The 25520-nt window shown below is 42.6% G+C and overlaps 1 protein-coding gene across 1 annotated transcript; it reads left to right on the top strand.

Moving 5' to 3' along the window:
• Positions 1–1267: 1267 nt before the first annotated feature.
• On the top strand, positions 1268–25315 carry CMTR1 (cap methyltransferase 1; the record flags this gene model as incomplete). The annotated part of the gene is made up of 23 exons (XM_082481599.1): positions 1268–1397; positions 4732–4874; positions 7217–7375; positions 8765–8857; positions 9584–9655; positions 10283–10377; positions 10482–10554; positions 10757–10955; positions 13431–13549; positions 13794–13890; positions 15094–15226; positions 15768–15947; positions 16347–16403; positions 17329–17386; positions 18019–18087; positions 18262–18393; positions 18880–19002; positions 19707–19798; positions 20426–20494; positions 21957–22004; positions 22583–22695; positions 23257–23365; positions 25154–25315. 23 exons carry the CDS (start codon positions 1268–1270, stop codon positions 25284–25286), a joined length of 2496 nt encoding a protein of 831 aa, XP_082337725.1. The 3' UTR covers positions 25287–25315.
• Positions 25316–25520: the final 205 nt, after the last annotated feature.

The following is a 25520-nucleotide window of genomic DNA, read 5'->3' as shown; positions in this document are numbered from 1 at the left end:
TTAATTTCGGGTGGTTTGAAATGTAGCGGGAAAACGGATGGGCTACCGGCACCCTTGGTGTAGGGTTAGGAGGGCGGGGATCTCGACAGGAAGGTAGCAGGGGGGAACTAAGAGTGTGGTAATCTGATAAAAGAATATCTCAGAAGAAATAAAAATTTGCTCTCGATTTGTTAGGGGTAAGCAAGCAAGGGGGGGGGGGGGGGACGGACCCACCCTGAATTGACACAGGAGCAGATAAATATGAGTTGGCTGTAAACGAACTTCTGGTGGAAGGGAGAAGATTTCTTAGCTGTTGTGCAGTGAAGTTGTGGGATGATTTCGTAGTCAAGAGTTGGGATGAATAAAGGAATTGGTCTTAAGCTGCCCTCTATATGTTTGTGGAAATAAGTTGGATAGCAGAGGGTTTGAACCGGTGACCTGGGGCATCTTTTCTGGCCCAGCGTTCCTATGTGGAATAATAAACACCAATAGGTTTTTGTTTCTTTTTCTCAGTAGCAGGGAAGTTTAGCTAGTTGTCCATGCATCTGTACCTTTTCATTTTCATCTGCTTTCCTGTTCTTTTGTTCTTGTCCTCTGCAGGCCTTCCCAGCTAGCTTCTATTAACTCCATATTAAGTGTTAGTCCTTTCTCTGGGTTTATGTGAAGCTTAGCAGTCACATCCAGAAGCTTGGTATCTTGCCAGTGATTCCTGGTGAAAAAAACCAAACACCCTCCAACTGGAGCATACGTATTTAGTGAAGTTATGGAAATCATGTAGGAAAGCTCTTTTATTAATTAATATTTGTAGAGGTGAGGTCAGAGTTGTTCTGAGCCTCTTGTGAGAAATTGTTCCACCTTGCATGTTCTCCATTAGATTGATCTTATTTTTTCCCTTTTTTTTCTTGTTTGTGTATGTGTTTGGATAGAATGAGTCTTTGATTCAGTAGTAGTAACCAACTGTCATATATTTAAGTTAATCTAAGTGCTGATGTCTGGGTTGTCTTCATCCACTAGCATTTAATGATAAGTAGTTTGTAGAAATTGTTTGAAAGTCAAGTTAACAGTAACAGGGAAGCTTCTGCATAGATTTCATGTTCATTTAGTTGTTAGAAAAAGGTAGGTTCAAAAGAAGACAATACTTTTACCCAAAGCAAGCTTAAGTTGAGAAGCATAATACTGAATAGTCCATAAAATTATCTATGTCACCATGGTGCCGTGCCTTAGCTTCAGCATGCAGGAGAAAGCTAGCTTAATGTTTACCAAGTGTGATCATCTTCTTTCAGCAAAAATGAAGAGAAGGACAGAACCTGAGTTTGGTAGCCCCCAAAAGAAGCAGAAGAAGAGGATAGAAGACTTGAGATTAACCCTCAGTTCTACTTCAGATGATGAAACTCAATTTAGTAATCATACTACTCAAGGTAAAGTTGGAGATAAGGTATATGCTGCTGCGGGGAATCTAAATATTAACTAGGAATTGAACCCATGTCTCCTAAATTCTAATTGATAGCCTGAACTTCAAGGGCATACTCTGTCTTTAGGAGAAAAACTACATTTCTGTTCAGAGCCTTGGTGTGACTTTTTTTTTTAAAGTTTTTTTAAATCGCATGTAAGTGGTTGTTCTGGGAATTGTATGAATTCAGACACAGGAAACAGAACTTGAGGTAGATGACAAGCGCATGGTCCAAAGCTGTAAAGATTCTTGTAATATATGAGCAGCATTAATCTTCTCAGTCTCAGCAGTTATTTCTGTTTTGGAAACTTTCAGTAGTGACTAGTTGTGGGTGTTGTGCCATAAAGAAACATCATAATCCCTCATTGTTTAAAAAATATAAATAAAGAAAACAGTAATCTTACCACATTTTTGCAAATAGGAGAAATGGAGATGAATACAAACGGGTTTGGACTCCTGCATTGTAGCACCATCGCTTTTGCTGGCTCAGTGTGATTTTTGGGGGGAAGAGGGGAATAGTGAGAGCTCACAGGTGTTTGGTTTTAGAAAGAAAAAAACACCTCAGATCTAGGTAAATTAATTACCTACCTTTTCTCAAGTTGGAGTGTTCTTTCTCACCTGGAGATTGGGGTATACCAAAGATGAGGTGAGTGCCCTACACAATTGGTATCACTGTTGTGGGACACTCTAAACTCTCCCAGGATGGTACTTCAGGTTGCCTCACAGTCATGCCTGCTACTCCTGAGTCTTGTGATTTCCCGTGGTCATAAAGTGTTAGTGAGAAAGGGCCTGCACACGTAAAGAAGCCTCCATCTTGTGAAAATGGGAGGGGATGCGTATGGAAGATGAATGGGTCAGTTTGGGAGCAGTCGTAGTGACAGGGTGCAGTGTATGTACCTGTCTGGCAAGGCTGGAGGTGAGTGAGGAGGCTGGAGGTGCAAGGTGTGAGAGGTGGGGTAGGGAATGTTGTGTGCACTCAGGGCTGAGCTAAAAAATTCAAACCAATTTTTTTTTTTCCCTTGTAATTATTGAGTTCATATATGGGCCAAAATGGGCTGTGAGTCTTAGTATTTAAGAAGCAGGTTGATACAGTTCAAGGACATTTTTGGATAGGGCTAACTGTTTACTAGTCTGTTACACCTGTTGTAGTTTCCAGTGAAAGAAAGAAGGTTAAGGGAGAGAAGTGATTCGAGATCTGATCTCAGCTGAGCATGGCCTAGCAGATATTAAAAGCAAGAAGAGTTGTGAAGGGACTTTCTTGAGATTCATGTAGTGGGTGTTGTGTTTGAAGCACATCATGAGCCTCTGGAAAATAAGACACAGCTCAAAAGCAGGCAGGAAAATTAATTGAAGCTGTGTATTGGAGAAGCAGAAAGCAGAAACTGACCCTAAAGCAAAATCTTCTGTGATCTTGTTCATATCTAAGAACTTCGTGAAAGAAAGAGACATGTAGCTTGTTTGACGGATGTTTGAAAATCAAGATGGGTATATAATATTGCAAACACAAGTTAAATTGTAGCCTTCCTTGTCTGGAGCTGGAAACCTCAAAGGTTGATACTGTAAAACTCTAGCATAGTGGTTATGTGGGGACACAAGTCCTTAATCTTAAAAGCTGATAGTTCAGCAACAAGGATTGAGCACACATTGAAAGTGTTTTAACTACAGTTGTATATTTCACTATGGTGTCTTTAATTTTCACTTTACTTTCTTGTAATGGTCTTTCTTTACTAATTCTCCAGTGGTTTCCTGTTAACTTTACTGATGCTCAGTTTTCCATAACAGAAAAATACAGAGATCTGTGAGTTGGGAGAGAAATAATGTGTTTTTTCTTAAATCAGAAAAACATAAGAGAAGTTCAGTCCTTTCTAGGTAATTATCATGTCTTTTTTAACACTTCTATGGAGCTAGATAATTCCTTTTTAAGTGATAAACAGAAAAAGATTAATTCTGCTAACGACAGTTTTCTGTATTATCTCAGGGCAACTTATGTAGTTCAGCTTCTCCTAGTTGTATGAAGTAGCACAGAATGATTTCTAGCACTCAGTGAACAAGGGAGGCTCAAGAGGCAGAGGTCCAATGAAGAGTGTGGCTGTGCTTGCTGTGGATTCCTGCTCCAGTGGTTTGCGTGGCCTGCCCACAGCATTAATGGTATGATTGATGTGGTGCTAGGCAAATTTCAGGAAGGAGATACGTGCCATTGCTTCATCCTGGTAGTGATATTACCAGAGGAGAAGTGGAAGGATTTGGTGGGTTGTAGGGCCTCCCTCGCTACCCATCTGGTGCGGAGCTGGCCATGAGACAAATCGTATGATTACCGTGATTCCTGCCCAGATCCCAGTTACATCCAGCCCAGAGAAAATAGGTTTGGGCATCTTACAGCTGTAGAGCAGCAGTGATGACTATACAGCTTATACAGGCCCAGGTTCTTCCCAAGTAGATCCCAGGGTAGAAATGGGCATAGACAGAGCTTCATTTTTGGTGCCCACGAAGGCTCTGCTGTATCTGTTTCAGGTGACTTTCAAGTGAAAAAAAAGTTAATTTTGAGTGCCTGCTGTGTATGGTGGTGCATATTGCCTTGATTGGACCATTGACTTGATTAACTTCTTCCTCAAACCCTTGTCTCTGTCATGATATTTTTAAACTAGATTGGTGCCTTCTGACATTATCTTTCACTTGAGTTTGTATGCATCAGTAAGCTCTAGAGGTGAAAAACTGTCTCACTTGCTGTAGTGAACTTGTGGATCCTCGCTACTGGGGTGGGTAGTGGGGTCAAACTGAAGTTTATTATGGGGACTAAGGGATTCAACTCTCTTCTTTCTGCAGTGTTGGCCATCTGGTAGGGGCCTATGTACTTGATGGTGGTTTTTGGTTAGGTAGAAAACTGAGGAAAATCCAGTATGTTTTATCAAGACGTCAGTAATTGTCATTATTCTTGGGACAGAATCTCTGTGGACTTTCTCAGCTCCTCAAGATCATTGCAAAGGTCAGGCATGCCACGGTGTACTGTCGTGGCCTGCTCTGCTGCTGTTTGCCCAGCCCTTTGGGGGGCCTGGAATCCATTGGCTCAGAGAGGTTGTGTGTGTCTCTGAACCAAAGGGGCAGATAACCAGTTGTTGGTTCCACAGGGTATTTTATATTACACCTGTGTGCTTCCAGTAGCACATTTTCGATACGGAATTGTTTGCTGTGTGCCTGTTGAGAGTATTTAATTAGTCATACTGTATAGTTCTTACTGCGGTATCTTTCTTCCATTTTCTTTTTATTTTCATACTCACTTTTGTCACTTTTTTTGTTGTTTTTAGAGTCTTCCAGTAGCAGCAGTGGGTCTGACAGTGAGAGCGATGAAAAAAGACCGGTCTTCAGCAATGAGTTCAAACAAGACTCTCTTGTGGAGGGTACTTCATCTCGCTACTCAATGTATAACAGTGTCTCCCAAAAGCTCATGGTAGGTCAAAATAGTTTTGGACCAAACTGTTAAAACCTGATGAGAGCAGAGTGAAAAGACCAGTCTGTTTTAAAAGATTTTGATTTTGATTCTGATCCTCCTTGTGGCAAGGTTCTCTGCTTCTTTGAGCCAACTGCTGAGCAATTGGGGGAGACTGAGAAAGCTTGGTTGAAGGGGATCTGTTAAAAAAGAAAGTTGATTCATGTTCAAGGCCTTAGAGCAGGGATGTGAATGTGAAGGGAAGGATGTCTGGGTCAGACAGCTTGCTGAGCTTGAAAGAAGGGTCCTACCATGTGTTATTTTGCAATGCTTGAGTTAACAAATGCCTTGTAAGAAAGGCCTTAACAAATTCTGTGATTGACATTAATTTGTTTGGTCTTGGAGGCTGGCTGGCATACTGTTGTAGAATTATTACGGTATTTTTCTTTCAAGTGGTGCCACTCTGCTTTATGTAGGGCCAGAAATTTCTTGTAAAGGCAGGGAGTTGTGTGCGATAGCAAATGTGACAACTGAACTTTGAAGGTGATTGCCAGCCCCGTGATTGCACAGTGTTAGTGTGGGGAAGAAAGTACTTTTAGAAGTTCTAACAAAATAGTTGACAAAATCAGCAACTTTTTCCTGAATTTAAAGGCAATAATAGGCTGTAGAGAAGAGGAATTTCTTTCAGTGCATGGTGTTACACTTATTTCCTGATGCAAACTTTGTCATTGTGGTATCGCAAGTATTTCATAATCCTGGAAGAATTTTGATTATTGATAATGGAGAAACCAAGTATTATTTCCAAGGGCAGCAGAGGAGATGATATGTCTAGTTGTGTATTACTTGAAATGTGACAGGAAGTTTGGGACTCAGTGGGGGACTGAATTCGAGTCTCCTTTTGTTCTGTGCTGGTGCTGTACTTACAGAAGCAGGTGTCAGCAATTTTTCCATGGTGGTAGGCCAGCTTGTACCTGCCTTTGCTGAATTAGAAGTTCAATCTTCTGCTAGAAGCTGGGAAGTGCTAGCTGATCCTAAGAGTGGGAAAAGGGAGATATTGCCTCTCAAGGAGGTAGAACGCTGCTGACCAGCAGGGTCATACTTCTTTTTTCATGTAGAACTTTCACCTCCTGCTGAATTCAAAACTCAATGGGATCCAGAGGCTGAGAGTTGCTCATTGTGCCTCTCTGCAGGTAGACCCTGTTGCTGATCATTCAGAATCTGTCCACGTGCATTTCTGACACTGGGCTGCAGTTTGCTGATTCTAGCACAAGACTATCTTTCACTTGGAGAGTTCTCTCCTGAGCCAATTAGGATATGTGCTTTCAATCACCACAGTACAGGACCTTTTACTGCTGAATTCACCAGGTTTTTGTTTGTAAGGCCTCATAAATTTGAATGTAAAAATTGAGGTGATATCAAGTCTGGTTGAATGATTTGGTAGCATTAGGTAAGTAAAAAGAAAATAGTCCTTGATTACTAGATGTTCAAAATTCTGTCCTCAGAAAACTTGTATATAACAGGCTCAGTGGGGTACATATTTCAAGGTCTGATTCAGAGCCAGGTAGCAAAGGCAATGGGAAAACACCATGTACCTTTGTATAAAACCTGTCAGATGTTGTTGTTTTGTTTCTCATACAGATTGGTAATAAACAATGTTTTTGTGGCTTCTCACAGGAAGGAGTATATGGATAACATTAATTCAGTGTGAAACTTAAGGATTAAGTCTTTTATTTACTTAATGTCTCCTAGATGCATACTGGAGGGAGTGAAATTGACTGCATTTGTGCTTTTTGTTGTTGTTCTCTTGTTGCTAAAATTTATGAAGAGAAAAGCCTGAAAAACTAGCAGTTAATGAACGTATTTCTTTCAGCCTGAGAGATGGAAATGTATATCAGGAGCAGTGTGTCTTGCCTTCCTCCTCTGAGTTTTAGGTGAAGTTTTAACTGATGCTGGAAACGTATGTGAGTGCATGTTCGCAACAAAAAATATCGTAACAACATGAATTTTTTCCTGTGCCAGCATCTTTTGTTTTATGAACCTTCCATGCTTACTGAACATTGTGATGAATGGCTCCAGGCTCCTCACTACTTCTCCCTCTGAGCAGGCTGTTCCCGCATTACTGAACCTTTTGTAATTTGCTGTCGTCTCAAACATCATTCTTTAGATCTAGTTTTTATGTGTCCTGCCTCAGTGAAGTGAACTCAGTATTAAGTCCTGAAAGCTACAACTGAGTTTAAAAATGCTCAATGCGTTCAAGTCACTTCAGGGTTATGTGCCATTTTCCCTGCTAGTCTTTGAGCCCAGCAGTAGTACATAAACTCAAGTCCACTTGTCTCAGTGTGCTCCCTTTGCTTTCTTTATAGGCCAAGATGGGCTTCCGGGAAGGAGAAGGTCTGGGAAAATATGGCCAAGGCAGGAAGGATATTGTTGAGGCTTCCAATCAGAAGGGGAGGAGAGGCTTTGGGCTGACCCTCAAAGGATTTGATGGGGAGCTCAATATTGATTGGCAGGATGAGCCAGAGGTAAGTACTTCCTGTTTTGCATCCCTTTTCTGTTGCTGTGTTCAAGATTTGCCCTCTGGGAACGATGTTTAATGTTGTCTGATACAACTGGCTACCATTGAGAGGCTCTGCTAGGTAGACCCAGGCCTTATTTTGTCCCAGAAGAGCGTGGCAAAACTTGTTTTCTGTCGCATGTGCTAATGTTCTGGCACAAAATTGGTTTCAGATGGATTGTTGCTGTGGTCTGTAGGATTTGTTTCTAAGTTTGCAGTAGTGAATGTGATTGAAAATTGTTATCAAGCTCTTTTGGGTTTACCATTTTTATTTTGTATATAATTTTTCATGCCTGTATAAGTGATCTATTTTTAAAAAAAAATCTTTCTGGGTGTGTTTAGTAGCCCCAAATAAAATGCTCAGGTGTTCTACTCCTGTATCTTGTCAAGCTCTTCAATGGGGAAGAACATTGGGAAATAGAAATAGATGTTGTTGGGAAAGTAAAGCCCGGTTTTGATATTATTTGGTGTGAAATAGCTGCTGTATGTTTGTATTTAAAAAGAAAAAATCAAAACACAACACCGAATCCTAGGGATCTGGCAGCTGTAGAGTAAGCCAGAAGGTCCCAGCCATTGTTAGTCAAGGGCAGCAATGCTTGTGAGGTCATGCATGGCGAATGTTATAGTACTTTGGTCTCCGCTCTTTGAATTGATTTCAGCAGTTGAAAATAATATCAGAGGTTATTCCTTGAGAGCCAGGACTTTCAGACCTGTTCTGTATGCTCACAGGTCTCATTCTCCAGTGTGTTTCTACAGCTCACAGCAGTTAAGTGTCGTGTATGATTAATCCTTGTGCATGCTACTACTATAATAAATATAAGAAGGTTAGTAGAGCTTAGCAGCCTCTCATTGTGGAGGAGTAGCATCACTTTGATCTTAACTGCTAAAACAATTCTTTCCCAAGATTATAAATATTGTTCCAAGCCTGAATTAAGCTGTGGAATGAGGGAGCCTTTCAGAAAGAACTGGGAGAAAGAATGTGTGAAGCACCATCAGGAAGTGTAGTTTTTTGGCAACTGTCTCTTTTGCAGCATCTCTAAAATGTACCTCAAGAGTACTAGGCTTTTGCTTTGTCATGTTTATTTATCAGACTGTAATGAGAGGAAAGTGGTGTGGGGTTTTTTTGGTGGAGTTTTTTTTTAATTTGTTTTTGTTTTGTGTGTGGTTGTTTTTTTTAATTTTAAATCCAAACAAATAAGACGTGTTTTAGGTTAGGAGAAGGCCAACCAAAGAGTTTTTCCTGAAGTTATGGCATAACCCCCTATGCTAGAATTGGGAGGCAAACTTTTGAGGAGCAATTAGTTGTTATATTTTGCTAGCAAAAACATCTTCGGCTCTTCCCGTCTTGTGTTTGCAGCCCAGTGCCTACGAGGAGGTGGACTGGTGCCTTGAGTGTACCACGGAAATCCCTGATGCCCAGGAGCTGAAGGAGTGGATGACTGTGGGGAAGGTAATTTTTTAGATCTCGGTACTTGCCAGACTACTCAGCCTGAAGCAATCACCTTGTCAGAGTTGTACAATAACCTAAGCTGGAGGGGACCTCTGGAAATTGCTAGTGCAGCTTCCTGCTTAGAGCAGCTCCAACTACATCAGATTGCTCAAGGCCTTGTTTGATTGAGTTTTTAATATCTCCAGGGATGGAAATTTCACAGCCTGTTTGGGCATCTGTTTCAGTGTTTGATAACCTAGGTGACAAAAGAAAAATTCCACATGGCTAATTGGCATTTTTTGTTGCAGCTTGTGTCCATTGTTTCTTGTCCTGTTGCTGTCTATCTCTAAGAGTCTAGATCAGTCTTCTCTATTTTCTGCCATTAGGTACTGATAGATAGCAATAGGATCTCCCTTTCTCCATTCTGAACAAACTGTTTCTCAGTCTCCCCTCATAAACTGGGTGCTTCTGCACCCTCATCATCTTGGTGGTCCTTTTGCTGAGCTTGCTCTAGTATATCTGTCTTGTACTGGGGAGTGCTAAACTGGATGCAGTATTCCACGTCTATTCCAGGTCTCAAGATGCCTAACAGGGGAGAATAATTCCTCAGCCTGCTGGCTATGCTTTTGCTAATACAGCCTAATATGTGGTTGGCAACCTTCATCATCCATTACTGGTACACATTGAATTCTGAAATGACTGATACCGTGTTTGCTAATTGTTATCTGTGTTCTCATCCTGTTTCAGAGGAAGATGGTGATTGAAGATGAAACAGAGTTCTGTAGTGAAGAGCTTTTACGTAATGTCCTACGGTGCAAGGTGAGTCCCCTTCTTTAGGGAGCAACTGAAGTTTTGGGGAAGCAAGTGAAATAAATAATTGAAGAGGATTGAGTAGTTTACTTAGGTGATTGGGAAGAGTTCAGAATGTCCTCTTTCACCTCCATGCCACTGTCTGTTCAGCAACCTGTTTTGCACCTCAGCCTGCAAAGAGATGAATGAAAACAGTCTCCCTTTCTGAGTCCAGCTGAAAGGCTGAAGGCTTGAATAAGCTGAGGAAATTAGCTCCCTTTCTTTTCTTGTGTGTTTGATCTTTTCTCCTAGATTTTGTCATGCCCTTGTAAATTGTAGTAGAGTGTGAGTGTGTGTATATGTGTGAGAGAAATACCTTAGGCTGAGACTGCTTTTGAGGTGGCTAACTGCATTATTGGGCTCTGGAGCTATCACTACAGAATTCTTCAGTGTCACTGAATTTGCTTAAGAAAATCAGGTAGCTTAGAGGAAGAGTGAATATCATTATGTGACAGAAAAACATTCTGTATTAGTGAACCAAATCCTGCACAGTGTTTGCTGTCTAAGAAGAGAGAATCATGAAGATATGCAGGCATGAGTATTTCCTATCCCTCAAGCCTTGCCAGGTCCAGCTCAATTTTGTTTCTGTTTGTGCAGAGTGTATTTGATGAGCTGGATGGAGAGGAAATGCGTCGAGCCCGAACAAGATCTAACCCATATGAGATGATCCGTGGAGTTTTCTTCCTGAACAGGTTTGCAGAACTTCTGGCAATGTAGTCCCTTTCCCATTTATGTCCACCTTCAGTCTTGGAAGCCAAGGGTGAAACTTAATAGGTCCCTGTTTATGTGTTCACAGGGCTGCAATGAAGATGGCAAATATGGACCATGTCTTTGACTACATGTTTACAAACCCTAAGGACTTTCATGGGGTGAGGGCCTCTAGTTAACTTTCAACAGCAGTACTTTATCAGAGAATGGAGAAAGTGGGGAGAAAGGAGAATCCATAGGATATTAGGTGGGAAAACAGGTGCTTGAAAGAGACTTCTCTGAGTAGTGCGCTTTATGGTGTACCCTGTTTGACTGATGGGAGCTGTTACTGGGTCAGTAGAATTTTTTAGTTTCCTTTTGCAGAGACCCTTGATAAAGGAGCGAGATGCAGAGCTGCTCTACTTTGCTGATGTGTGTGCTGGTCCTGGAGGCTTCTCTGAGTATGTCTTGTGGAGGCGGAAGTGGCATGCGAAAGGATTTGGCATGACCTTGAAAGGACCAAATGATTTTAAACTAGAGGACTTCTATTCTGCTTCCAGTGAGCTCTTTGAGCCTTATTATGGTATGTAGTGCTTGCGTGAGTGTTACCTGATGTTTTTGCTTATGCTACAGCCTCTGTATCAGGAATGGGGCTGGTATTGATACCGGCACGGGGATCTAAGAGAAGCCTGTTTACAGGGAATCATTTTGCAAAAGGTAGAAGGTAACTGTCTTCTGAGAAAAGGGGTTGAGATTGGTGAGCTTGCATATCAAGTCACATTTCTGCACTTATTTCCAGTCTGTTCTGGGAATGTGTCCCCCATTGTAATAGTTCACACCTGAGTGCTTTGCTTATCTGAAGATTGTAGAGTGCTTTAAGATTGCTTGACAGTACTTTTCCCACTTCACTGGTGTTGGCCTGAAACACAGTGAGGAGATGACTTATCATAGAAGGTTTGGGTTGGAAGGGACCTTAAAGATCATCTAGTTCCAATCCCCCCTGCCACGGGCAGGGACACCTCCCACTAGACCAGGTTGCTTAAAGACCCATCCAGCCTGGCCTTGAACACCTCCAGGGATGGGGCCTCCACAACTTCTCTGGACAACCAGTTCCGTTGTCTGTCTGCCCTCACAGAAAAGAATTTCTTCCTAATATCTAATCTAAATCTAACCTCTTTCAGTTTAAAACAGTTACCCCTCATCCTATCACTATACTCCCTGATAAAGAGTCCCTCCCTATCTTTCCTGTAGGCCCCCTTTAAGTACTGGAAGGCTGCTATAAGGTCCTCCCAGAGCATTCTCTTCTTTAGGCTGAACAACCTCAGCTCTCACAGCCTGTCCTCATAGGGAAGGTGCTCCAGCCCCCTGACTTGCCCAAGGATCTGTTAGCAGAGCCAGAGATAGAAACCTTACTTGCCTGACTGGCAATATGCTTCTATATCAGACCTCCCTTGCTCTGCTTTGATAAGTGATTGAGTGCTCTTAGTAAAGATAAATAAAAGAGATTTGGGCTAGCAGCTGTATCCGAATCACTGTGACTAAATGAGCTGCTTAATCCGAAGAGGTTTAAGCTAACATGTTTTACCTTGCTTTGAGACAGACTAAGCAGGTGTACACTGCTGCTTCTCACCTCACTGGATGGTAACTTGTTAAGCTCGCTGATATGTTTGAGCCCTCTATCTGCATAGCTTCTAGGAATAGGAAGGGAAATATAAAGATTGCTAGTATTCCTGCTTCTTATTTCAGACTGCATAAATGAAACTCAAGTGTGACTGTCTTGTAGAGAAGAAGGTTTGCTTTTCCATTTTTGTGCTTTGTTTTTTCCCTCCACCGCTCTGACTCTTGTTTACTGCAGCTTTTGACACCTGACCATGAACTCTCAGAGAATGGTTAGTGCTTCAGGATTAGATCTGTTAAAGAGAAGGTTCATGGCAAGGGCAGCAAGGCAGATAAACACATTGTTCTAACGGGTGCAGCATTTGGATCTTCATAACTCACTGCAAAATGGTGTTCTTACGGAGGGATGGAGATACCTAGAGAAATGAATAGCTCAATGACTTTGATGCATTTTCTTGATCCCTTGCTGTCTATTAGGCTATAAAGTCCAGTGAGATGTGTACAAACTCCTCCAGTGATGGGAAGGAAGTAGACTGCCGTGATATTTGTGTTGTGAAGAATGGTAACAAATTCTAGTGTCACTTCACTTACTGACAAGATGATTGATGAAGAATTTAGTTATCAAAGCACTATCATGCATCCTGATCTCTGCTGCTTGCTGGTCCTCTGGTTCAGTTAATAGAAGCTGTTGTTGTAGAAGATTTATAGGGGCTAATACCAAATAGAAGTTCAGGCTTCTTCAAAGTCAGAATTGGTGAGCTCTAGAATATGCCTTAGATTAGCGTTCTAAAACACCAACCTGGGGGACAGTGTTCCTCTCTTTTTAAAGAGCCGTACGGGAATACTGTGTGAACATTCACACACAAGCCCTATTTCCCTTTCCCTACTCCCTTTATAAACTTGTTTATGGGGATTTTTTGGGGGTTGCTTTTCTAAATTCCAGATTACATTGTGTTTACAGTGTTTACATTGTGTTTCTTTGGAGTGATTTGATTTCTTAGTAGAAGGTTGCCAATGCACAATGTAAAAACATGTTATTAACAGATGAGCTGTGCAATGAGATTGAACCTTACATTTTTAGTAGGTTCAGCTATGTGTGGTTTCTACTTGGATGAGAATATTATGTTGTGATGTAGTCGGTTCTCATCTCAGGGGAGGGCAGTGAATGGCTTGTCTTTGGCTGAGGCTAATGTACAACTCTTAATTTGAGCATGGTTATTATATGGCTTTGTTTAGGCCTGACCACACAATCTGAATAACTTTCTGAAATTAACAAGCATCTTTGGTGGTGAACAAGGGAATGTGTTAATGTTTATTTGCCTATCAAGGTTTGTGTAATTTCTGAGTAAACATTGATTGAATACAATAGATCACCTGCACATACTGATCTTTTGTCTGTACTTGCAAATGTGTTAGTAATTGTCTCCTCTTTTCCCTTTAGGAGAGGGAGGGATTGATGGAGATGGAGACATCACTCGCCCAGAGAACATTACTGCTTTCCGGAATTTTGTTTTGGACAATACTGATCACAAGGGAGTGCATTTCTTAATGGCTGATGGGGTTGGTCCATTTCTTTTTCTTCCTGTACTAATGACCAAAACTGTTATCTCGGTTTGCATATAGTAGGATATTTGACATGTGTCCATAGTTATAATGTGAAATTCTTCAAGGCTTGCCTTAAAAAGTCCTGGTGGCAGTGTCTTCTGTCTTAAAGAAACAGAAACTATCATGATTCTGTGTATGGAATCCTTTGCTTGACCAACAGACTTGTGGACATACTAATCACATACTATGTGCTTTGCAGGGTTTCTCAGTGGAAGGTCAGGAGAATCTGCAAGAAATCCTAAGCAAACAGCTCATGCTTTGCCAGTTCCTTACAGCACTGTCCATTGTCCGGACAGGTATGTTTTATCCATTAATCTTCCTTCTCTAAGGTGTGGGTGGCATTGCGGAAGGATGCTGTACGATTTTTATTAATGTGCCACGAAGTCTACTCTGCAGTGAGGCTAAGGTGCACAGCATTGAGTGTGTACACATATGTCCTGAGATGGTTGTCACAAAGTTAAGATAATTGGGGCAGAAAAATAAGATTTATCTATGTCAATTTTGCTATTAATTGAAAGCATGAGGTAAAATGCATTAGTTTAAAGCTCTTACAATGTGTTATATTATGTAGCTGTCTTGGGCTAAGGTCACTAGTGTGATAACTGGACACTATATCTGAGTTTTATGGCACTAGCTGGACCAACTGCTTCTTGAATATTCTAGCAGGCTGGTTGGAACGGAGTGGTGTTTATGCACTTCATCCTTCCCTCTAACTTGTAGCTTTTCTCCTTTAAACCTGCCGTCTCTGTGATCAGAACAAGATGATGTCTCACATTGCCTTAGCTCTACCTCATTTTTTGTCAAATAATGGACATTACAGCTCTATCTGGTTTTGATGGCTCCTCTCTTATGCTGACTTTAGTTAGCATTTGGCACTGACTCAGAAGATAAAAACGCTCATTATGTTATCATTTATATTGTGCCCTATGATTAGAAGTGTCTGAGGCAAAGTAGCAACCTTCTTTAAGTCTTTCCTGTCTGGATAGATAATAGCTCTGTAAGACTGACTGCTTTTTGCCTGGGGAAATTGGGAATCTTGTTTGAAGGTGAAGGGTGACAGACTTTTTTCTTTCTAGATGGTGAGTTATTCTGTTTAGGTAACATCTGTTAGTTTTCTCCTCCAGCCTGAAGTTTCTTGTTGCACATATCAGAGCTCTCTTCTGTAGAGGCTTTTGTGTAGCATGCTGCCATGCCATAGGGCACAGTTTGGACCTGGAAGGGGAGAATGGGGGGTAGGTAGAAAGTTTGTGAGACGGCATGCATACTGATTTAATCCTCGTCAGGGAAATGCTTTTCTCTTTGCTGCAGAGATGTGGGGAAGATGGTTCATGAAGCCCCATTGGCCCTCTTCATGAATGTGTTTTAGGTGCTGTTTAATTGTACAGAAACACTTACCAGTTCTGCAGAAGAGAAGGTCATTGAGGTGCCTGGTATCTCCTTGTTTCCTTATAAAGTGCTGGTATCACTGTGCTTCCTCTCTTTTTTTTTTTTTTTTCCAGGAGGACATTTTGTCTGCAAAACCTTTGACCTGTTTACTCCATTTAGTGTGGGACTTGTTTATCTGCTGTATTGCTGCTTTGAGCGAGTGTGCATCTTTAAACCTGTGACAAGCCGTCCTGCTAACTCAGAGAGGTGAGAGATTTTTGAGCTAAATAAACCCTGAGGGACTGCTAAAGAAACCCTGTCCTCTAAATACAGTGATGGATGGATTTGGCTAAGTGTAGTGGAAGCTCTGTTACTTGCTTCAATTGGCAGCTGTCTTGGAGGAGGAAACGTTTTAGATGCTTAGCAAATTATGATGTTTGAGAAGGTAAAGAAGATATTTGCCAGATTTCCCTTCTGGGGAGAAAGCAGTGGAACTAACTATATAACAGTTACAGTTCCATTGAAGCTAGAGCATATTATGTGTGTTATCACTGTACCTGTCAAGTTTAGCAGAATTGATTTTAGTACTTGAGGGAGATCTGTGGGGTTTTTCAATAGGGTTGAGTTTTCCAATCTTTCCTGAGTGTAGAAAATGTACCTTGTGATAGGTGAGACTGCACCTTCCTAGGGATACCCAGGAGGAAAGAATTCCTGGGATTTGGGAAACTATCCTGATAATGGGAGTGTGGCAGGAAAGTTGGCTGTGTGGCAGAACTAAACCACATGATCTCTCTGCCTTGCTCTGCAGGTATGTGATATGCAAAGGATTAAAGCTAGGTATTGATGACGTGCGGGACTATCTCTTCATGGTGAACATCAGACTCAACCAGCTGCGCAACTCTGATGTGGATGTGAATCTTGTTGTCCCATTGAACGTGATCAAAGGCGACCAGGATTTCTACGATTACATTGTCCAGTCCAATGAAAAGTGAGTGCCCATGGGCAATGAGGGCTGCTGGCTGTCAGCCGGTTAACCAGCATGGCTTTCAGTTGTAGCTTCCTGTGCTCATGGAGGTACTTATTGATGTTGCTATGCTGCTCTGCTTTTGCTCCCTGAGAGGCTTAGCTGAGCAGAGGGGCACTCTGCAGGGAGAAATGCTGTATAGTGTTAGAGCCTGAGTACTGTCTAGAAAGGAAAGGAGGCTACTGCCTAGTTCTTTCCAATGGTCTTGCTGTCACTTTGAATCGTGTTGGCAATGATCCATCACTGCTCTGATGATCAGACTGGCTTCTTCCTGTTGTCCCAGCACTTTTCTTGTTCTGAACAGTAGAACAATCTTGGTGGTGATTAACGTGCTCCCTGACTGAAACTTGTCCTCTCTTTCAGCCACTGCAAAGTTCAGATAAAGGCACTAGCCAAAATTCGTGCCTTTGTTCAAGACACGTGAGTATATTCCTCTGGCTTTTGGTGAGGACTGAATTAACCTACTATAAATGAATTGCTTTGCCGTTATTTAATGTGTTATTGATTTGAGCTGGTTTTTGGCTTGGCCTTTGGAGCCAGGAAAGTGAATAGTGCTTTTAGGTAGCTCAGTTTGTGTCTCTGCCCAAGTTATTTGCAGAAATGTGTGGGTGGCTGGAGGAGTCCTGAAAGTTGGTGGTCTGTTATCACCCTTGTTGAGAAGGCTTCCATGCGTTGCATGATTTCCCATTCCCATAAGTGGGTCTGCTTCTTAGCACAAATGTAAGCAGAAAAGTAACTCCCAGCTGGTATGTTCAATTCTACAGTAACCATCTAAGTTGGGTGTGGTTCATAGCTCTTCATTTCGCAGGGGCAATTAAAAGCATCTAAGTTATGTACTTAGACTTACCTAAAGTTTATGAATTTCTTGCGTAAAACTAAAGCCATTGCAATGTATAGCTGTTTCCCTGGCATGACTTTTCTGTTCAGGTGTCATTCAGAGGGAACACGTAGTAGAAAGTTGAGTGAGTCTGGTAGCCAAGAATTATCTAAGAGTTAATCCAAACACTGACAGTTTTTTGTGTGACCTTCAGCAGGTCTTCATTGCTATTTGTAAATAGGGCTATGTACCCAGCTCTTGGAGATTAGCACAAGTTCATACTAATACATAACTTCTTGAAAATATTGATGCCCAGTGGTACTTTCAAGGGATGGAGTCATGCAGACTATGAAACAAAGCTAAATATATGGATTGGAGATGGGTGGAGGATGTTCCTGTTGAGGAAGAGTGTGTGTTTGTCATTTCCAAGCCAGACACTGAAAGATGCAAGTTTTATAGGGCTTGGATATGTAATGCTGCAAGAGCAAAGAGGTTTCACCATCTTAACGCTCTGCTGTCTTTCTCTAGGACGCTGATTGAGCCACGGCAGGCTGAAATCCGAAAGGAGTGTCTCCAGCTATGGGGGGTAAGCAAGCTGACAAGCAGGGAGGTTGTGAAGATGTCTTTGCTCTGGTGAAACAAGAATGGAGCTGCGGTATAGATAGGACTTTCTAGCCAGAGGTTTAATATGTTGTCTTGTGGCAAAGTCAGAGACCATTTCAAGCTGTTTAAGTAAGAAAACAGGATGTTTGATTCATTATGTGTATGGCTTAACTGAGCAGGCTTCTTTGCTGCAGCTGAGAATACTTCATTGTACACAGAGTGAACTTGGCACCTAGTTCCCAAGCAGCAGAGCTCTCTGAAAGGTCTTGTTTTATGAATCTGCAGTTTCTTTTTCCTGAGCTTGACTACATAGATATGGTAGTCAGTTTCACAGGCTAATTGTCTTTGCAATAGTATTTCATTGAAACATGCATGAAATAAAAGATTTAGCCTGAAACTTTCTGAAGTTGCTTGTTGTTTCCTGTTTGATACGGTATGCCTACCTTAAATTTGCAATACACATGAGACCTTTTATTTGCTCTCCAGTGACTGGATTCCCAAGAGCAGGAGGAGTTTCAGGGGGCAGGATGTTCTGTCATGTATTGAAAGCAGAAAGGTTCCTATGAATGTGCCAAAGAATAATGCTTATTGTCAATTGTTTGGATTTCTTTTCAGATTCCTGATCAGGCTCGTGTTGCTCCTTCATCTTCAGATCCCAAGTCCAAGTTCTTTGAGCTGATCCAGGTGAGACCTTACCTAGAAGCTTGTTCTGAGTCTTTTCATACAAATAGAACTTTTCCCCGTAGGAATTAAGAGATAAAGAAGAGAGTCCTGGATTATCGTTTCATGTAGAAGTTACATTTACCTACCTGTTGATGTATTGTGTCTAATTTGCCTTTTTCATACTTTGCTCTTTAGGGCACGGACATTGATACCTTCAGTTACAAACCCACTCCTCTGAATTCCAGTACACTGGATAAAATTCGCCAAGTGTTAGATTATCGGTGTATGGTGTCTGGAAGTGAACAGAAGTTCCTCTTGGGGCTAGGGGTAAGTGTTGAGAACAGTCCGGGCATTTTGCTCGTTCATTTCAATGCTACTATTCTGCCTTGCAGTTTCATTCCATCCTTTCCTGTCCTCAAAGGCCAGAAAGGATCCCCATCACCAGTCCTTGAGACTGCTATTTATTTCACGCTTCTTACTCCTGACTTCACTGCTTTTCACACTAATTAACCCTGTTTTTGTACAGAGACCTGTACTCTTGTTAGTGTCTCTAATTATCTTCACTGTCCTTTTAAATCTGTTCTGGTTCTTTGTGCGGGCATGAAAAGTCACTGGCAGATTAGAATCAGTGTTTTTTGTTCCTTTGCTGTAGAGATTAAGGTTCTTCCTTAAAACTTCTGACAAAGAAACTGCCTGTGACAGCCTAGGACAGAAAGAGTCTCTGAGGGCTGCTCTACAGTTAGTCAGAGGTCTCCCCTCCACCCCTGGCCTCATGAGACTTTGGCTGAATCTGACTCTGCCTTCTACACACAGAAATCACAGATCTACACCTGGGATGGTCGCCAGTCAGACCGCTGGACAAAGCTGGATTTGAAAACTGAGCTGCCACGAGATACCCTTCTCTCTGTGGAGATTGTTCATGAGCTGAAAGGAGAGGTAGGAGGCGATTCTCTCCCTTACCGAGTGGCTGCAAATATAATGAGCAGTTTTGCCTATTCTCTGTAAGATACTGCAGAATAAATGTTCCATCTGTGCCAGGTGCAAGGTTTTTTTGTATATGATCTTTAGAGAAACTATTTTGGATTAAGTTCCTCTAGTCCAGGGCTAGAGATATGAGCTTTTAACATTATTTTGAAAATACTTTGGATCTGACATGCTGCTGTTGTCTTAAGTGCAGCAGCAAATGACTTTGCCAACATGACTTAATGTGTTCTGTGGCTCTTTGGGTACATAACTGCTCAGTAGTGATTGCAGGCCTTGGATAAAGATTCTTGTAGTATATTCACAGTGTAAGGTATTGCTGCCTGGGAGTCTGCCTGTCCTCTGGCACCTCAGGTGAGGATGCTGTCATGCACTGGGCTTTGTGCTGTGCTACCTGATCAGGCACAGAGAGCTGGTGGTGGCAGCTGTGGTCCTGCCTTCTCTCCCTCCCCTGAGACAGAACTGTGTAGTTGAGACACACCAATTCTAGGAGGATGACATGTTATGGTACAATGGGCAGCAGGGAATTTGTGTGCTTCTCATATCTAGAAAGGTGCTTTCTTGCTAGAAGAGAATGATGTCCTGTCAAAAAACAGGCTATAAATCAAAGCTGAAATAGCAACAGTCTGAGTAGTAAGTCTCTGTATTACTCTCCCTAGGGGAAGGCCCAGCGAAAAATCAGTGCCATCCACATCCTTGATGTCTTGGTGCTGAATGGCAATGATGTTCGAAAGCAACATTTCAACCAGAGGTATGTAGGATCTGGAGAAGCTTCTTTCTCGTATGTGGGTATGATTACGAGTGACTGGGAAACAGTGTTCACACTAAAACCAGAATGCTGAGCACAGGGAGACAAGTGCATTCAGATGAAACACTGCCGTAGAGATGAACTGTGAATGAACCTGCTCTGAAGTGAACGGTTATAGCCTTTTCCAACTGTACCTTCTCTGTGAATGAGGGCAGGTGTAGCCCCTTAGTCTGGGGTGAGGCAGGCACAGGCTGGGTAAACTGGGCATCCTGGGAATATGAATGAGCATAGCTGATAACTGGCTGAGGGAAAAGGAACGAGCCTGTCTATGTCCTTCCTCAGGCACATGATGTCTCTACTAGTCCTACTTTCCTGCTGATACATCAATGTGTTCAGCAGCATGTGGGCTTGTAGCGGAAGCTATGGAGACCCATTCCTAATGGCCAGTATCACTGGGCACTGAACTGGGAGGGCAGGGTGAAAAAGTCTTGCTTAATACCCATTTGGGTAGCAGTGGAGGCAGTCTGCATGTACTGAAGTGTCTAATCAGTTATTCTGCTGAAACTGTTACCTACCTGCTGTGCCAAAGATCTTGCTAAATTGCTGGATTCTCTTTCCATTTTCATTCAGGATTCAGCTGGCAGAGAAGTTTGTCAAGGCCGTTTCTAAACCTAGCCGGCCAGATATGAACCCCATCCGGTGAGTGATGACACCTTCCCTCAGCCTGGTGTGCTTTGGTTTCAGTGTCTTGGAGGATGAAGATGAGGAGCTGAAGAAGTTAAATTTCAAGCTGAAATTCATAGTTCTGTTATGTTCAATGGAAAGAGGCTAAAAGCCCTTTAAGTATCTAAGATAAATGCTGATGCTGGAGAAGTTCTGTGCTCCTTGCACATACCAGACAGTCATGTTTTCATCATAGGTGGATTGGCTGGTGCTGATTTCAAATATGTGCTTTAGTAGGTCTAGCACCCAGTTAGCTTAATCATTGCAAAAACTTCTGTGTTCTTGTCTGCCCTGAAGGGTCAGCAGGGGTACAGAGATGCTGTCTGTTAGTAGATTAAATGAAGTGCTGACCAGCATTTACAATCTCCAAATGGTTAGTCTGAGGAGAAGGCTCTAGGTACAATCCCAAGAAAGTTCCTGACAAAGGGATTCAGCTTTGTTTGGCTCCTGACCTTCCATTTCATTAGTTCTGCGACGGTGGAGCATAAAAGCATCATTGTACTGGGTATCAGATAGGTATTGTGGACAAAACAGCTTCTGTTTCAGAAGCTAGAAGTGCTGTGATATTGTGAGAGAAGCTGGAGGAAGGGAAAGAGGATGTTCTCCTTGGTGGCTTAATGAAAGATAATGAGTGGGATCTCAATTAAACTCAAGACAGACAGTTCCAATAACTGGAGGAGCTCAAAATGTTCAGGAGGGGTGAAGGTGAAGTGAGGAGAGCTGTAGAAATGGTTTTTAGAGGGGTCCTTTGCTGCTCTTGTGAAAAGGTGTTCAAACAGTGCTCTTTGAAGCCTGATGCTTGTAGCAGTGTGGGAAATGGGTGGCTGGGGTGTCAGATCAGAGGCAGTGCTTTTGAAACTTTTTGATTGTCTTTCTGTCTCAGAACAACAAAAACAAAAGCAGTTTGACATAATGATAAGAATGATGACTCCAAATCATCTTTACTGATTTAAAAAAAAAAAAAGTTTGTTTTTACCTTAGGTTAACTAACGTGTTTGTGGCATCCCTGAGGATAGTAACAATGAGGATCAGGCAGTTTAGTTTTACTGCGAGGCCAGCATGCTGAGGCCAGAACCTGCCTGGGGCTGACCTTGGTGAATTTACCTCATGGGAAAACAAAAGCACCTGACTTTCATTGTTCTTCCTCTTCTGTATACTCAGCCTGAGGTAAAAATGTACAGCTTCCTTAGCAGCGAGGATGCTTGTATGCTGCTTATGGCAACCCAGCCGTGAGCATGCAGATGTCAGATTTTCTCAAGCCAGGAGAAATAAGGCACTGGAGCAGAAGACTGACGAGAAAGGTGAACCTCAGTCCTGCCTGACCATCTCCTGCTGTACAAAATGAACCGTGTGGCTGCTCCCTGTAGCTGGGACAGAAAAAGAGGACAGTTTAAAATTATTTGTTTTTTAAAATCACATTTTTGTCTTTTCCCCCTAGAGTGAAGGAAGTGTACAGATTGGAGGAAATGGAGAAGATTTTTGTGAGGTAAGTGATAGGCACAAATTAGAGACTTGAGGGCCCACTAAGGTTATCAGCCACCAATGCACAGGAGTGGGATGGATATGCTGATCTATGCTTGAGGAGTCCTGGAGAAAGAGCTGTTAGAGCTTGTGCAGCATTCTGAGATGCTGCTGACTCAGCATCATCCTGCAGAGTTCTGATGCCATAGATGTGGCCAATGCACTTTACAACAGTAGGAGTAGCAAAGGTGATCAAGTTTATGTGCAGAAGTGTCTGTGGCTTTTTGGTGGCTTAAAAGATTAACAGTTCATACCTGAAATGGGAACCTCATTTGGATTAAGTGTGGTAGATCATCACAGATATTTCATTGCAACGCTTAATTTGCTACCTGATCTAGTCAGCTCTGGCTGGTTTAATCTGGTCATGTGCGGGAGGCAAGAGACTGAATTCTCCAGGATGTGATGATTTTGTCCTGTCGTGTGTGGTGCTGTCAGTTTTCACTGTGACACTCTGGAGAGGGTGTGCAGGTGTCATGCTGTGTGCAAGAGGATGGTAAAGGAAGAAGCAGGGAACCTCTATCACAGCCTTCTCTCAACACTTAGGTTAGAGATGAAAATCATCAAGAGTTCAGGGGGAATACCCCGGCTATCCTACACTGGACGAGATGACCGGCATTTTGTCCCCACAGGACTCTACATCGTACGGACTGTGAATGGTAGGAAGAGAGAGTCCCTGCTCTTACTTAACTTTTCTTTGTGTCTTCAAGTAAAAGTATTGACCGGGCTTGCTCCTGTTGTAACTTGGTAAAAAAATTAGTGGAAGTATTCCAACAGCTAGACATGAACCGTTTGCACGTAATGAGGGTAGCTTGGATTTGGATGAGGTTTAGGGTATTCATATGATTGATAGGTTTTTCTGTTGCAGGTTGATTAGCTATTGTGTGGGTAATTCCATTTATTTACATGACTGATGACTTTCTTTTTTAATGAGATCATAGTTTTTCATCAAGATGATATTTTCTAGAGTAATAGTACGTGGAAAGATCCTATTTGGAACGTCAACTTTTAAATGCAGGGAGAAGGCAGTTTTCCTCAGTGAATAGAGAACAGCTTGGGAAGCAGGTCTTCTTGGGGGAGGGAAGTTGAAAAAGGAGTAAGAGAAGGATCACAATTATTCTTATAGGTTCCTCCTCCCTGCTTGCACTATATATGTATTTATACTGTGCTTTTTTCCCCCTTTCCATTTTTTTGTCTGATCCTTGTGACTCTTCTGCAAGATCCCTGGACAATGGCATACAGCAAAAACTCCAAGAGGAAATTCTTCTTCAACAAAATGACCAAGAAAGCGACATACGACCTCCCTTCTGAATCCATCGCACCCTTTCAGTGAGTACAAGCCAGAGCTGTGGCTATGGAAGGATAACTGTGTGTGAGTCTGTGTGCGTGAGTCTTTGTAAGGGAGTTCAGGCGCACTGTCCTGTGTTCTTGCAACCGTTTGCAGTGCAAGCGCAGCTTGGTTGCCAGTAGGGTGTGCTGCAGAAACTGGCGCCTTCTCAGACTTTTAGGAAATTGCTCATGTGGATTCGTGGCTTTTGCAATTAATTGCTATGAATAACACACATCTCACAACTTTGTTCCCCTGTCTGCAGCAGACTACAAGTTACTGAACCTCCCTGCACACAGGGATGTGGAAATTGAGCCCAGCAACTGTAAGTTGCTGCATCTCTGCATTTTAAGATGCTTGGTTGGAAGTTGCTAATTTAAAAGCAAATCCCAGTTCATTTAGCCCAGGCTCTGGAATAAACTGTAGGCAGCTGGGAGCTGTTTAAAGAGAGAGTGAGAGAGAAAAGCAGCAGCAATTTGGGAAAGGATGGAATGGCTTTTCATTGGACAGTCATTAACACTGTGGCTGCTGAAGCCCATCTGTATCTACTGAGTATGAGGCAAAGGCCAAGTCTTAAGTACAGCAAATCCTGAGTCTGTGTGACACCTCAGGGCTCATGGGTGATGTCCTGCACACCCTGCCCTCAGGTAGTCTCAAGAGATGCCCTCCACCACCACTACCCAGGACTGTGCCTCTGAGTGACAGCTTGATACGAAATAGGGGTCCTGATTTTCTCACTTTGAATCTCCTTACCTACCTTACAGCAGTGCTTTTAAGAGTCCTCAAACTTTCCTTAACCAGCTAATGGAAGAACAGGCTTAAAACTGTAAAAGCAGAAGCACATGATGCTTTTTCCCTCCATGTGTCAGGATGGGGTTAGTTCTGCCTATGTACTCAGTAGGCCAGCACCAACCTGCATGAATGGTTGACGAAGTGGAGGGAGTGCTCCCGTGGGACTCCAGAAAGGGATGTGTTGTATTGTGGTTAGTGATTACTAATGTGTCTGTAATTAGCCATTGACATGTGCTCTTGTCGCTGTGCTAGTACTGCTTTGTTAGAACAGTAGCACTAAATAAGCTATGAATATTAAGTGTCAGTAATTGTACAAAACTAAAGGCTGCTGTGTCGGTAGTAATTAGCAGCTCTGTTTTCATTATGACTGGGACTATGTTGAAGCAGTGAGGAAGGGCTGTACTTGATGGATGGAGTGAGAGATGGCGTTGTAGGACCAGAACTCTCAGCAGCCAAGTGGAGCTCGGTTATTTCACATGAGGGGAAAGAGGGGATGATCCTAGCCGCTTCTGTACAGCGTGAAGTGCTGTTCATTTGCAAAGCTCCATAGGACAGCTATTACTGATTCTAGTAGGTTTGTGGTGAGTGATTAGATTGCTGCTTGCTGCTGCTGGCAGACTTTCTAAATTCTTCATTAAGGCCTTTCCATTGCCTGCAATGACAGTTTCATCCTCTCAAAAACTTGGGGGGAGGTAGGTTTTCCCTAATGACCTGTCTCCTTCCAGCAAATACTGAACTGAATCTTGAGTGAAGCTAGACTTAACAAGTTTGTTTCCATGGAAATCTCTTAGGCTTGGAAGTTGCAGTACCTTAAGGGCTGTAGAGTTTTTAAGGTGAATGAATGCACTGGTCTTTTTCTAAGACATCCCTTGGTCAGAATATCCGTGTGGCTCCTACTGCAGAGGCAGCTGTCTCTGTAGTGCACTTTGTGGTTAGGATGACAGTGTGTTCCTTCCCCTCCCCTGCCAAACTAACCTTGCTCTCCTCTCTGCCCACAGCATCTGCCATTACAGCCGCCTCTTCTGGGAGTGGGGGGAAGGTGTCAAAGTGCACGACTCTCAGAAAAGGCAAGATCCAGAGAAGCTATCAAAGGAGGATGTCCTGTCTTTCATCCAAGCACACTACCCCTAACCCTGCTCTCTTGAGGGATGCAGGGGAAGCTGAGCCCAGCTTGGATTCTTCAGGGAGTGACGAGACTGTGGGGAAGCTCCACAACTTCTATCCTGGTCTTCTCCAGAGCTGATTTCCTGGAGATGATCTAACCAGGGGGTGGTATGCAGAAGGCACAGGACGAGGCTCTATACCCTGGCAGTGTATATGAGTATGGCCCAGGTAGCGCCTGCTTCCGGAGTACCTATGGTGACT

The sequence above is a fragment of the Vanellus vanellus genome, assembly GCF_965231255.1.
Source record: "Vanellus vanellus genome assembly, chromosome: 3".
Lineage (NCBI taxonomy): Eukaryota > Metazoa > Chordata > Aves > Charadriiformes > Charadriidae > Vanellus > Vanellus vanellus.
Note: the sequence above shows the minus strand (reverse complement) of the source record. Positions and strands in the feature narration are given on the sequence as shown.